Below are 15,290 nucleotides of genomic sequence, written 5' to 3'. Positions count from 1 at the left end.
GTGATACTGTGTGTGTGTGTGTGTGTGTGTGTGTGTGTGTGTGTGTGTGTAAGGTTGATTATAGCCTCATCTTTGTTTCCTTTACACCTAAGAAGGCCCTAGAATGCATGTTTTACCATAAACAGCCTGCTTGGAGTTCCACTCTCCCACCAGTACTTCCTGCCTCTTACAGAGTAAGGTATATTGCTTCCCTTTCCTTTTTCTTTATTTCCCTTTCTTTTTGGGGGAGGAACATTGGGGGATGGGTGGGAGTGGGGATGGCGGGAAGTAATGAACATGATAGGTGACTTCCATTTTCTCCTTTTTTACCAGGAAGTTAACTGTAAGTCCGAGCTTAAAAAAAAAAAAAAAATCAGCAACAGGCACAATTCTGTTAGTTACCTTTGCACAGAGTCACAGAATTTAGAGGTTGATGGTCTGGTGAGGCGTGGGCCCAAGTTCTTGAAATGAGGGCCGCACTGAGGCTACCCAGTGGCCTGGACTGGAGCACAGTGAGACGTTTATCCTGGAATCTGTCTGCTCTGGGGTACCAACATGTTTTCAGCCTGGCTTTGGGAATTGAAAGTTAAAAAGAACTTTCACTGGTTACTGCCAGCTTCGGCTGTTAGCAATTATTTTTATCTATTTTAACAGGGGGTACGGGAACAGGACAGGGGCGGGTGGTGGCGGTGGTGGCAGGAAACCTGGCTGGCATCATGGCCACAGGAAAGAACAGACGGATTGGGGGCCCTTCAAACCGTAGACCTTTGTTACTGACCAATGCTTAATTTGGTTTGTGGGTTCTGTGAGCCCCCCTCCCCGCCCCCACCCATTTACCTTAAACGACAGTTCCCCCTCCTGCTCAGCAGACAGAGGCAGGCTGCCACTACAGAGTGGAGGGCTGAGAGGCCCAGAGCGAGAGGAAAGTGGGTTGAAAGCTGAGTTCTGTGTAAAGAATTTTCTGCTGGAAGCTGGCCCAGAGGGAGTCAAGGGGGCTTTAATGAGGAACAGCTGCACCGCAATGCAGCTCACAGGAGACACCCCCCCCCCCCGTCCACATTCTGTACAGTTTTTGAAAACTTATGATTTAAAAATTGCTGTAGTGTGAAGTATGCCCCTCTTTCTTGTGTGTGGTGGGGTTTTTGCTTTGTTGTTGTTCTTAATGGCCAAATTCCCACCCCCCCAAATAAATAAAATAAAACTCAAAACAAAAATAAACAACAACATCAACAAAATGCTGCAGTAAAGCCTGGGTACAATTTGGGCTCACCCTGCTGCTAGAACATTTGGTGGGGAAAACGGGGTGAGGGAACACTGGTTTTAGTTGGAAAAGAGGTTTATTTCCTCAGGCTTCAGTCATTTTGGAACTGACAAAGCTGCTCATTGCTTTTGGCTTTTCTCTGGACGGGTGGCTATTCAGGTTGGGAAGTGTGAAAGGGGAAATTTTTCTGCCCTGTATTACTAGGGAGACAGCCCAAGTTGCAGCATTGCAGATAGATGGGAGTTGCCATTCATGTCTCTGCTCCATGTTAAGAATCCAGGCTGCTGTGTCTGTGAGAGGCGGGGTCTGGCTGGCTGTGTCACGAGGGCTGCTGTGAAGGTGGTCTTTCACCTTTCAGATCGAGTCTTCTCTGCTGCTCTTCTCACCCCCCCCCCACCGCATTCACCCTTTTCTACCATATGTGTGTGAAATGAATAGTAGAGTCTTTGGTGTTATTAACAGTGGACTTTTAAGGAACAGGTAACAGCATCTGCGTTGTGTCTGTAGATTTGCTCATAAGAACAGAACCACACCTGTGGCTGTTTGGTTCTAGCTTCTTTTGCTTAGCATAGTATTTCCAAGGCTCATCTATGTTATAGCATGTGTCAGGGCTCCATTCCTTTACACTGTCAAATAATACTTTATTGAATAGATATGATACATTTTATGTCTCTGCCCATCGATGATGCATGTTTGAACTGTTTCTACCTTCAGCTATTCTGAATCATGCTGATATGAACACATGAACATACTTTTATATGAATAATGCTGGTGTGAACATATGCTTTCAGTTACTGTGTGTGTGTGGTGTATCTTTCTCTGTGTGTCTATGTATGCATGAATGTGTGGGATGTGTGCGTATGTGGTATGTATGTGTGTGAGTGTATTTGTGTGTGTATGGTATGCGTTGTGTATGTATGAGGGTGAGTATGTGGTGTGGGGGGGCAGAATTTATGGAAAGATGATTGAAGTGGCAAGTCACTAATATTACTTAACCAATATGCAGCATTTACCATTTGCTGCATGGTGTTCTTAGTGCTGTATGATGTAAAGACCCTGTGTGGGCAGGCACTTGTATTGAGTCTGTCTTACCACAGAGAGGGCTACTGCTCTGCCTCGGGATCCACAGAGCCCACATGACGAACCAGAGCTGCAGTTCGATAAACAAACACTTACTCAGAAGAGGGTGTTGTGTCTTGGACCTGGAGTTACAGTGATTATGAGCTACCATGTGGGCACTTGGACAGAACCCAGGTCCTCTCCAAGAGCAGCCTGTACCTTCCTGACTGCTGAGCCATCTCTCCAGTCCCTCTGTACCTTCTTGATTTACGTTTTCTTCTGCCTATTGTGTCTTTTACTTTTTTGGTTTTTGTTGTCTGCTGAAATTTACATTCATGAGTCTGCAGATTTTCCTAGCACAGTTGTCCCTCAATATCAGTTGGGGATTGACTCCAGGAACTCCATGGAGCCTTTATATAAAGTCACAAAGTATTTTTATGCAGTCTGTGCATATCCTCCCATGTTAATCCACCTGCTCATTACCTTTAATGCTTAATATAATATTAGTGCTGTGTAAATAGCTGTCATGCTGTATATCTAGGGAACGGCAAAGCAACTGAACATGGCCAGTGTGGACACAGCCCTGCCCCCACCCGGACTTTTTTGACCCCTGGTTGGTTGAATCCTTGGATGCTGAACCTGTGTGTATCCATGACTACTAGAAAAATGCTTGGCATATAGTCAGCATTTGCTAAGTGTTTGCTCTCATGGTTAATGAATGAGTTTAATATTTTTTGTGGAAACTAGTAGAATATTCTTTATCATCATTAATGTCATGATTAATAAGCATATTGGATGCTATTAATAGGCTCCATGTTTTCTCTACTGAAGACTTGGCAAATTTCTGCAAAGTTCCAGGGACTAAATATTTTTGCGGGCCATGTGGTCTTACTGCAAATATTCCACTCTGTTGTTGTGGCAGCCATGGCCATCTGCAAATGAGCAATCATGGCAGCACTCCAACGTGACTATTTATGGATGCGGAAATTTGAATTTATGTATCTTCCAAGTGCCACAAAATATTATTTTTTAAGATTTGCAAGCATCTGGAAATGCTAAAACCATTCATAGTTTATAGGCCATACAGAAATGGACCACGTCAGATCCCCAAGCCATTCCTTGCTCTTCTCCACTGTTGCTGCCTTCTTAAACATGATCTACTTAGTGGAAACTTATTTTCCATACTTGGTAGGGAACAACCATTTGGATTAAACCCTAGAAACAGAGAATTCAGGAGAGCGTCTTTGAGGTCCCCAAACTCTCATGTTGGTCCATTTTTGTTTTCTTGGGAACCTTGTTTTCATTGTATGTTTATAATGCTGACATTTAAATGAGTTTGCACTTTCTTAGCGGATGCCACATGGTAGCACCGGGGTGGTGTAACAGTTGAGGAGCAGAGCTGGGCAGAGCCCACCCGGGTTTAGAGGCATGCCATTATTCACAGGGTGCCTGGTTCCCACCCAGGAGGATCAACCAGGCCTGGTGCCTAGGGGCCTGCTGCTGTGAGTGGGAGTAGGGATGCAGTTTCTCAGCATCTTCCACAACACATTTCTTAAATAAGCTGCAAGTGCTTTTAATAATTCCTCTTAGGGTTAATTTTAGCCATGCCACATTGGTGTCCTCTGTGCCTCTATTTAAGAAAAAAAAGAAACCCAGCAAAGCTCTACATTCTATTGTCAAATTAAGCTGTGATTTGGATAATGCATCATATTTTCCTCAGATGGCATGGAGAGAAAAATGGTTTTCATTTGCTGAACATTTTAATACTCACAATATTTTTCCTCCACATACTTGAGTTTGCAGGTTCTCACACAATCCCACAGTGTGAGTAGCCTTTTTAACTATTTAAGATGTGAGCCAGAGAAGCCAAACTTATATGTCTATGTGTATCTATGTGTGAGTAAAAGGAGACCAGAGGCATCAGATCCTTCTAGAGCTGTAGTTACAGGCTATTGTGAGCTGCCTGATATGGGTGCTGGGAACCAAACTTGGGGCGTTTGCACTCATTCTCTCCAGCCCCAACACCTGAACTCTTGATAAGACCTCTACCCTGCTGAGGTATGCTCTGTCTTCAGTCAGTCAGTCATTGGTTTCATCACTGTGAACTCCGCTCTCTTCCTGTCTGGAGAGTGATGGACCTACTGTTGAAGCTCAAGAGTCCTGTCTCCTCCCCCTCTGCCACATTTCTCATGCATGGTTCTGGGAAGGGGTAGGAGTCTGTGGCTGATTACATCACCACACTGTCCCTATTTACCAGCTGTTTTCTCCACCAGTCATTATAGCATGTTGTCTTAGTTCCCTTATAGCTTGCCCTCCTCATTTTCTCAAAGACCTTGACCCCTAAGAGCTCACCTGGCCAACCAGTGGCTATGCTTGGCAAAAAACGGGAAGGAATTCAGCATGGCTTCAGTGCGTCAGGTCACCAGAGAAGACATGACCTGAGGCTGGGTCTGAGGGTGAAGGTTTAGTTTGGTTTAAAGGTGTTGTCTTTTAGGTAATAGTGGAACAGGCTTCCAGATCACTTTCCTGTCCTCCAAAAAGTAAAATGAACAGATAAGTCTAGTCAGCTATCTGTGGCTGCAGCCAGACAGCAAACTTGTTAAGATCAAAGTCTTTGCGTTTGCTCTGCATGGTTGTTAGTGGCCCCATAGTAGCTTTTCCATCCTGAAAGTGAGAGCCCCCATCCTTTTGGTGCTGTTTAAAGAACATTGTGATGTGTGCAGTTTAGGGTGGCTGTGTGTCTTATGAAGTAAGAGGTAGAAAATAAAATGATTTCTCATACTCTAACATGGAAAATATGGAAAAAAGGTTGTTTTGAGGCAGGATCTCATGTAACCCCAAGCTGACTTTGATCTCTCTATGTAGCCTAGGATGACCTTGAACCCCAGACCCTCTACTTCTCCCAAGTCCTGGGATTGCAGGTGTGTCCCACCATGCCCAGCTAGAGTGTTATTCTTGAATTATTTCTTTGCTATACATAGTTGTTTATGTGGTAATTCAGATATTCTGTGTACTCTTAATTATACTACTTGTCTTTTCATTTGCTTATATACCAACATTTAAAATGTCTTTTTGAACCCTTCCCGAATCTTCTTTTCTTTTTTGTCTCAGTCTCAGCTGCCAAAATATAACCCTGAGAGCCATGTGTGGACCAGAGAGAGAATAGCTTCCCCTTTCTCAGTACTCAGTTGAGAAGGGGCACATGATGGCCTGTATATGTTAAACTGGAAAGTCTAGAGGGTTGAGTCTACTTGTTGTCTTGAGAATGACTGTCTTAGTCTTGTTAACTGCCTCTTCAGAATGAGAAAATTAATGACCAAGGAGACAGATATTCACAGTGCTCTACAGAGAAACCATCAAAGCCAGTGCCTGTGTGACTCTCCGAGGAAGGCTCATGCTGACTGGCTGTGGCAGACTATGCTGGATCATGCATCTAGTATTCTGTGACCTGCCAGGACTCAGAAGGGGCTGGGAATATAGAAAGATCTCTGAGCACCCCTTCTCCGAAGTCAGGGGGCTTGCAGGCTGTACCTTCAGATGTCTTTATTCACCTTTGAATGTTTTCTTGCATGTATAGCATCACTTTCTGGTCTATGGACTCAAAAGAAGGCAGGTGTTTTTCATGAATTTTTTTTTTTTTATTAAATACAGATGTCCAGAGGGCTTCTTGGGAGAATATTGTCAACATCGAGACCCCTGTGAGAAAAAACGCTGTCAAAATGGTGGCGTTTGTGTGACCCACCCCATGTTGGGGGACGCCATCTGCCGGTGTGCTTCAGGGTTCACAGGCGAGGACTGCCAGTACTCAACCTCTCACCCCTGCTTTGTGTCTCGCCCCTGTCTGAATGGCGGTACCTGCCACATGCTCAGCCGGGACACCTATGAGTGCACCTGCCAAGTCGGCTTTACAGGTAATGGGTTTGGCTTGAGCCTGTGCTTTCCTGTTCTCAGCAGCAACCTGTACTGTGCACATTTAGATCTCAGTGTCTCACTCCTCAGGCGTGTTAGATACTCTTCACAGCTCCGATAAGACACCATGAGCAAAGCAGCTTACAGAAGAAAGAGTTTATTTTGGCCTATGGTTCAGAGGGAGGATCCATTGTCGCTAGGAAGGCATGTCAGCAGGCAACCAGAAAGTTGGCTGATGGATTTTCAACCACAAACACAAAACAGCAGAGTGGAAGTGGGGTGAGGCGGCATACCGTCACAGCCTGCCCTCATCTGTGTACTTCCTCCAGCCGGGACTCTTGTCTACTAAAGATACCGTAACCTCCCCAGATAGCTCTGCCAGCCGAGGACCAAGTACTCAGATACTTGAGCCTGTGAGGGGCATTGCTCATTGAAGCTACCACATAAGGTCCCCAACTCCAGTGTGCATTTTAGCATTGTGCTACAAGTTGGAATTGGGGAAAGGCTCAGAGACATTTAAAAGTCCTTTAGTAAGTAAGTGTTAGCTACTTTAAGCAACTGAGAGACACAAAATATGGTTAAGAGAACATAAAATATGTGAGGTACCTCATAAAGTATAGAAAGAAAGTAGTCCAAGAATAACATTCTACATCATTTTTCATATCAAGGCATTGAGAATCTTTTTATATTCCACTTCTTTTTCTGTTTGTTTTTTGTTTTTTTGAGACAGGGTTTCTCTTTGTAGCTTTGGAGCCTATCGTGGCACTCGCTCTGGAGACCAGGCTGGCCTCGAACTCACAGAGATCCGCCTGCCTCTGCCTCCCGAGTGCTGGGATTAAAGGCGTGCGCCACCAACGCCCGGCTATATTCCACTTCTTAATTTGAAGATGTGTAGTCAGTATATCTTCTAACTTTTGAGAATTTTTAAGGTGCAGAGGAGGAGAGAGAAAAAAGGTCAGATGCCTAGAAGTATTTGGTTATTTGCATCCTAAATTCTCCCCCTCGACACTCAGGAACTGTCTTTTCTAGTCTCTTGAGCTCTTCTTTCTTCCCTCGGCTTGGTGAAAAAAGAATTGTTTGTCATTTTGACCCCTGCCAGAGACACTAAAGCAGCAGTTCTATAAATCTACAAGCCAAAGTAAAAATGTACTCAGGAAATTAGACTGGATCTGTTGTGTTTAAAGAAAAAAGTAGTGTTGACTTGCTTCTGTCACCTAACAGCTCAATTTAGTAACCGTATAGTGTGAAAATCTGTTTTATTCACTCAACAGACATGGTTGAGAGCCTGCTGTGGGGACCCAGCCTTGTGCTGTGGGGGCTGGCATGGTTGAAGGAGACAGCACAAGTGGGGACTGGCATTAAGGATGGTTTGACCAAGGTAGCAGCTGCTGAGCTGCACTGTCTGTATAAGGGAGAGTCCACCAGGTAAATGAAGGGGCAGGTGGCATTGCTAGGCCAGGAGCTGGTGGATTCAGACCTGTGCCACAGAACTGGTGGAACCCTGCAGGGCTGGCTTCCGGTAGCCAACACTCAGTCCCCTCATGCTCCCTGTCCACTGAGTCTTGAGTCTCACCCAGGGGCCTCAGGGAATTTCTGGAAAGCACTGTATGTCTGCAGATCTTGAGGTGACACTGATGGGTTCTGTAAGATCTAAAGTCTAGGGGTCTCCATGTAAACATCTCTTGTTACTAGCAAGTAACAGGGTGGGAAAAGGAGTTGCTGAGTGTGACTGGTACTGAGTTCCGTTTTCCATCCTCCAGGGAAGCTGTGCCAGTGGACAGATGCCTGCCTGTCCCATCCCTGTGCAAATGGAAGCACCTGTACCTCTGTGGCCAGCCAGTTCTCCTGCAGATGTCCTGCAGGCATCACAGGGCAGAAATGTGAAACCGATATTAATGAGTGTGACACTCCAGGACGCTGCCAGCACGGTGGCACCTGCATCAACATTCCTGGTTCCTACCGATGCCAGTGCCCCCAGGGCTTTACAGGCCAGCACTGTGACAGTCCCTATGTGCCCTGTGCACCCTCGCCTTGTGTCAATGGAGGCACCTGCCGCCAGACTGGTGACTTCACTTTTGAATGCAACTGCCTCCCAGGTAAGGAACTCCCTAGGCTTTTGGGGATGGGTGCAAACCCATCTCAGGATGAAGGTGGAGGTGCACGTGGCCTAGACCCTCCTTTAAGAAATATCTATCCTAAAGCAGGGAAAAGGGGAAGTGAGAGCATTGTGTGGGGTGGGTTGCTGGTGAGGGAGGGGTTTTATGGGCTCACTGTGGTCCATAAATAGATCAGGGGGTAATTTAACATGTCAGAGTTTATGATGATGAGTGCTTAGGAAATTGTTTATTGTTCCTTTTGGAGAAACAGTGAGAAGAAACTGGAGAAACAGCCCTGGGAAAGGGCCAGGCATGGAAAGGGAGTGGGGAACACTGTGACAATCATACACAGGGAGTGTGTGTGTGTGTGTGTGTGTGTGTGTGTGTGTGTGTGTGTGTGTGTGTGTGTGTATGTCTGTGTGAGAGTGTGTGTGGATGTGTATGTATGAAAGTATGTGTGTGAGAGTGTGTGTGTGTGTGTGTGTATGTGTGTGTGTGTATGTGTGTGTGTGTATGTGTATGTCTGTGTGAGAGTGTGTGTGTGTGTGTGTATGTGTGTGAGTGTGTGTGCATGCACGCGTGCTTAGTAAGCCAAAGTGACAGCAAGATCAGAGGATCAGCTCTTCTTCATGCTTCTGTCCCTTTGACATAGGGGGACACCCTTTCTACCTTGACTCAGTGGGGGGGGTTACCCTTCCCACCTTGACTCAGTGGGAGGACACCCTTCCTACCTTGACTCAGTGGGGGGGGTTACCCTTCCTACCTTGACTCAGTGGGGGGATACCCTTCCCACCTTGACTCAGTGAGGGGGTTTACCCTTCCCACCTTGACTCAGTGGGGGGATACCCTTCCTACCTTCAAGCTGGAGACTTTTAAAAGAAGCCCTTCTGTCAACCAGTGTTTTCTGATGATCTCTGATTGGCGACATGGGAGAGACTAATTAAGACACAGCACTTTGCCATATTCATGGCTGGTCAAGGCGCCTAAGCACACACACACACAACCCAGGGTTGAAGCATAGAGGAGTCGTGTCTGGGAGCCCAGGGCCTGGTGTTCCCTAGAGGGAGAAAGGAATAAGCCTGGCCAGTTCACTTCACTCTGTATAAAAGTGATGAGGAGGCTGAAAACCAAGCATTTTGATTGGGAACAGAGCACAGGCAGCTGGAGCAGATGAATTACTAAGCAACAAAGATCCTGTTTTTATACAAATACCCTTAGTACAAAAACAAAAGAAGGAAAACTGTGTGTGGGGTGTGTGTGTGTGTGCGTAATGTGCTAAATAAGCAGGATTGCCTCAAAAAGAAGTTGTTCAGCCATGTTTTGAGTGGGAACCTTAGATTCTCGTGTTGAGAATAGAGCTCACAGATAATGGGCTTGTGTGTTTCATCTTTAGGAGGTTAAAGATCACAGGTCAATTCTTGGTATGAAACCAAATGGTAATTTATTTAAAACATATTTATTTATTATTTACTTATTTATTTATTTTACATTATGAGTAAGAGTGTTTTGACTACATATATGTCTGTGCCCCACATATGTACCTGGTGCCCAACGTCAGAAGAGGGTATCTCCTGGAACATGAGCCACCTGTGGGTTCTGAGAACTGAACCTGGGTCCTCTCCAAGACCAACAAGTGCTCTTAACTCTTTGAATCATCTCTCTAGAGCAGTGAGTCTCAACCTTCCTGATGCTGTGACCCTTTAATACAGCTCCTCATGTTGTGATGACCCCCAACCATAACATTATTTTGTTCATAACTATAATTTTCCTATTGTCATGAATTGTAAATATCTGATGTACAGGATATCTAATCTGTGACTCTGAAGGGTCTCCACCCACGGGTTGAGAACCACTGCTCTCGACCCATTTGATTTGATTGATTTTATTCAGTAAAACTTCACTGAATAGCTGCTGTGTTCCAATATCATTCTTTGCCATTGATACAGCAGTATGAGACACTGTCAGAACCCTAAATCAAACTAACCACTTAACCAGGACACAAGGAAGTGCATTTAATTGTATTGCTTTAGTTTCTCTTTCAATAAAGAATAGATAACACTATCGTTGTAGATACTAAATAAATGTTTATTGAGACTGGCTATCACCTTCATTATCTTGTAGAGGGAATAACTAAGATATCTTTCTTTGCTCTTGCATTTGTTTACATTTTAAGAGCTAAAAACAGAAATAGAAATATAAACCTCTTCCTTTGTAAATATTTTAATATTGCAAACATTCTAATAGTCTAATGTTGTAATGGCCCAAGTGGCTCATAATTGAAGTTAGTGTGATTTATGGCTAGGGGCTGTATGCATTTTCAGCTTTAAGAAAATTGCTTTTAACTGTTGCCTTGAACAGGAGACTGATTTGGCAGCAAGATATTGACAGGAAGTTAGACAAGTCAATAAAGGAAGTCTTTAGCTGGGAGAGAGTGATTATTCACTCCATTGTTCTGCATTGTTATCCGCCAGGCTCCATAAGAACCTCAGGGGATTCTCAGAGTGTCCAGGAAAAGCTCACCAAATGAGAATAGCAGCTCCTCCTTGAGAAAGGAAATAACCAAGGATTCCACAGTCAGTGGGCTGCCTGGGCTGGAGTGGTGGAGTAAGGAGGTTTGCCTGTGTTTCATACAGTGCTCATCATGTGTGGGCGCACATGCTCATATGTGTGTGCTTTCAGTGTGTGCTTGTGTGTGTGTACATGGACACATCTCTAACATTATGCAGATACGTTTTTTTTTTTTTTTTTTTTTTTTGAGTTTTCTCGGGTGAAGTTAACTGAAGTCTGTTGTGGTAAGTCATTTACTAAAAGTTGCACAGCGAATACTGTACATGAGTTCTGGAACCCAGGCAGGCCCCGTGTATCTGGCGGCCACCACACTGTGGCCATCACACATCAGTGTTCATCTGCTCCCTGGGGTGCTGTGGAGTGTGTAACATCTCATAAATGCTTTGAGTAGTTTGTATTAAAATGCAAAGTTTACTTTATGAGGAAAGGAAGACACTCCCAGCATAACCAATTAGTGTTTGTTGCACATTAGCCCAGGTATATGGTACACAGAGAGGAGAGTGTAGTTCAGCAAACTAGTGTTTCTTTTTCAAAGTTCTGTCTTCATGTGGCTCTCTTCCTTGCCTCCCGCTCTGTACAAGAGACTGAGATGCCACCCAAAACAGTAGTCACCATCTCCATGTGGCCAGCAACTTGAGTTAAACGATTGTTGTTTCAGGTTGTCACAGTGGGGAGACCAAGTCAGCAGGACACAGAGCTGTCCACCAATGTCTCCCGAATCCCCTGAGTGACCATTTCTTGCCACACTGTAGGTCTTTGCACTAATAATTGTGCCCTGACCACTTGATGATTTCAAACTGTAAGCATCCCCTCCAGCCCCTGAATTACTGGCCCGGGCCCACAGTTGTGTTTTCTTTTTCTGTGGCGCTTAGATTCGTACTGTATAATTTGTACTGTATCATTTACTTCATTATGCCTATTGTTTATTGTTTTGTTTCCAAACTCAACTACCGCTCCTCCGAACCATAACGGCTAGGATCCTTGCTTTTGTTCACTGATCACTGTCCCAAACACCTGAAAACAGAGCCCATGTGGAACAAACCCACAAATAGTTCTTGACTGACTCAGAGTGTAATATTAAGTCAGTATGGCAGGTAAACAGATCTCATTTTCCATTTGGAATCCTGCATCTCAGTTTTAGCTGCTTTTATCCATGGACACTGATACTGGATAAAAATAATTTTGGAGTATTTTCAGCTCTGACAGTTGGAGATAGTACATAAGTTAGTGATTATGTTTGTATGGTTAAGGTTTTCTGCAAAGAGCACTGTAGTTACTGTGTTGACTACAGTGTTGCAGGACCCATGAGGGAGGAATTCATACCACAGAAGTGATTCAGCTTGTGCAACGTAGAGAGAAGCATTCCTCTGCAGAGGAAGGCAAAGAAGAATATCGACAGGAAGTGATGAGCGTGGGCCCAGAAGCTACGTCCCAGCCTCTAGGATCAGTAGCTGTCAATAACCCAGACACCTTGCCAGCTTCTGTCACTTAGCCTTCTCAGCAGCAGCCCCCGAGCAGAGCACCCAGCTTCAGTCATTCCAACATGATAGCAAAATATGGCATGAAACACATGGCTCCCAGTATGTTTGGGTCCAAGCCAACCAATGTGGAAAATGAGTTAGACAGTTTTGTGTGCATGTCACTATTTTTACAGACAACACACACAATCAGAACACCGTGGGCCACTACTCCCTGCAGCCTCGTGGTGGTCCTGAGCTCACAGCTGGAACGAATAGTCCTCAAGGGACTGGCCCTTTTTCCTTCCTCTGCTGCATCTCTTTATACCGTGACTTCTCAGAATTCCGTCTGGTCTGTCCACTGCTGTTAATGGAAGCTCCTCCTTGTAAAGGTACACGGCCGTGTACTATGCAGGCTGATTATATGTCATATCCCTGACATTAAGTAAAGGTCAAAGACTTTGTGTGGGTTCTCTGCCTGCTCTGTTGTTGTGGGGTTTAAGTACAGGTAGCAGTCATTCTCTCTAGCATTCTCACACTCAGGAACATGTGCTCTTGTGAGAATTCTTTCCAGGAAAAAGATGGCGACTCTTACTTTTTTCCAGCTCCACACCCCCTGCTTCTCATTGGTCCTGAAGACTCCCAGTTTGGCCTGAGTGCAGTCTCGCTTGATTTCCCTCCCCTCCCCTCCCCACTGCTTTCCACCCACATACAAAGGGCCTGAAGATGGGAAGACACCAACTCTCCTGAGAGATATGCTGTTTTCTGCGTGGGAGGATGACTTCAAAGACTTTCCGCCCGTTCCTCACTGCAAGTGTTACTCAGCAGAGTGGCCCACAGTTTCATAAAGGCACAGCCTTAAAATGGTCCTTCTAAGTTTAATTTTATCCTTTTGGCCTTTTAAGGATGTGGCTTGGCTTCCAGTAGTGGACTCCTTTTAGTACTGCTGGCAGTGTGAGCCCTGCTGTGTCTGTGACAGTCATCCATCCACTCCGATGTCTGATCAGTCCATTACTCATCCCCCTACAAACTTGAAACAGTTTTGAGAAACAATGATTGTAACTTATTGCCCCTCCCCACTTGTGGATAGACAGTTTCTTCCAAGAACCTAGTAGTCCTTTCCAGAAAGAGTCCTAGATCTTTAGTTATTTTAATGTGGTTATTTGTCTCTGCATCTCTGTTTAGAAAGCATTAACCATGTCTTAATTGGGGGAGGAATGCCTTGGCTTGAGTTTGCTCAGATCTGGGCATTTTTGTTGAGGGGAACCTCTGGGGTCCCAGAAAGCATATTTACCAAAACCAGGTAGCAGGCTGGGTTCTCTCCTGGCTGCTGCTTACTAGCCAGGCAATCCTGGGCTACTGAGCCCAGCTGTAGTGGCCCTCAGCTTCTGCTTTTGTAATGTAAGAGGCTTAAAGGATGTTCTAATCTCCTTGGTGCAAAAATAGTATGAGCTCATATGTTTAAGAGCCTTCCCCTAGACTAACAGGTTTACTGAAGTATAATTTACACACCATACAATTTCCTCTTATAAATGTGCGATTCAGTGCCTCTTACTTAGTAACAGATATGTGTCACCATCTCCATAGTTAATTTTGTAATGTTTTCATGCACTAGAAGACCCACATACTGGCTATCATATGCCACCCATTCTTCCTGACTCCCTCTAGTGCTTGGTGACTGCTGATGGACTTTGTGACTCTATTGGCCCATTGTGGACGTTTCATATAGATGGAAACATTGACTATGTGGGCAGTTGTAACCAGCCCCATTCACTCACTCTGACTTCCCTGTTGTACCACATGGTAGAATGCTAACACTCCTTTTCTTTCCTTGCTGTCTAATATTCTGTTGCTCAGTCTTGCCACATTGTATTTCTCAGGTGCTTGGCATTTTGACTGTTGTGTTCTGTTGTGAATGTTGGTCTGTATTTTCACTTTCTGTGGGTCTCTTCCTGGGATTGGAGTTGCTGAGTCATATGGTAATGCTAACCTTTTAGGAATGGCCAGACTCACTGCATTTAAAGTCTTTCCAGTGCTCTGCACTCCTACCAGTAGCGAATGAGGATTCCGGTTTCCACATCCCTGTTGTCACCATCTGCTCTTTTGATGACAACAGACCAATGGATGTGAAGTTAGGCATCTCCATGTTTTGATTTGCACTCCCCCCCCCCCATGGCTTGCAGTGTGACAAGAGGTGGTCCTTGTACTTACTATGTGTGTATTTGGGGAATGCCCACTGAGAGCCTTTATCATTTTGTGATCAGGTTATTTGTATTTTTATTAAGCTGTATAAGTTCTAAACAATGTATCCTAGATATAGGTCTTACTGTATGTGTGACTTGCAGATATTTTCTCCCATTAGGTGGGCTGCACTTTCTCTGGTTGTTCAGGTATTCTGAGGAAATCTATTTTTCTTCTGTTGCTCGTGCTTTTGGTCATATTTAAGCAAGCTATGCTTAGCTCAACTTGGAAAGATCCGTCCCTATTTTCCCCAGTATTTAAAAAATAAGTTTAGCACCTTCATCTAGGTCTCTTATGTGTGTTTTCAATTAATTTTTATGTGTATGCAGATCCAAGTTCATCCTCATGCTTGTGGACATTTAATTGGTTAAATTAAGGTCTCTTTACATCCAACTCATTTCATTTGGAGTTAGGTCTTGTGAGTCCCTCCAGCAGGGATGAAGATGGAGGTGCTGTGCTTGGTGACTGTGCAGCTAGGCTGAGAACTGGGCGTGGGAAGTCTGACCGTGAAGCCTTTGCTTTAACAAACTGAACTCAAGATCTTCCACCCATTTCCTCTGCTTACCCATTGATAAGGAAGAAGTAGCTTGAAAATCAGCTATGAAAACACTGCCTTTCCCCCTCCTATGGTTTTGTTGAAATGTTGCTGTTTCTTAGTTTGCACATGATTGGTAAATTCAGTTAGCTGTAACACTGGGTAGTGCAATGTCAAGGTCCCAG

General features: G+C 44.7%; 1 protein-coding gene across 1 annotated transcript in view; it reads left to right on the top strand.

The window, feature by feature from the left end:
• Notch2 (notch receptor 2) overlaps window positions 1–15,290 on the top strand; it is a 132,162-nt gene that overhangs the window by 51,244 nt on the left and 65,628 nt on the right. The window contains exons 3-4 of the mRNA XM_027393764.2: window positions 5,951–6,210; window positions 7,969–8,304. Of these exons, the coding sequence (XP_027249565.2) occupies window positions 5,951–6,210; window positions 7,969–8,304 (596 nt within the window). The remainder of the gene's footprint in view (window positions 1–5,950; window positions 6,211–7,968; window positions 8,305–15,290) is intronic.

This window comes from Cricetulus griseus (assembly GCF_003668045.3).
Source record: "Cricetulus griseus strain 17A/GY chromosome 1 unlocalized genomic scaffold, alternate assembly CriGri-PICRH-1.0 chr1_0, whole genome shotgun sequence".
Lineage (NCBI taxonomy): Eukaryota > Metazoa > Chordata > Mammalia > Rodentia > Cricetidae > Cricetulus > Cricetulus griseus.
Note: the sequence above shows the minus strand (reverse complement) of the source record. Positions and strands in the feature narration are given on the sequence as shown.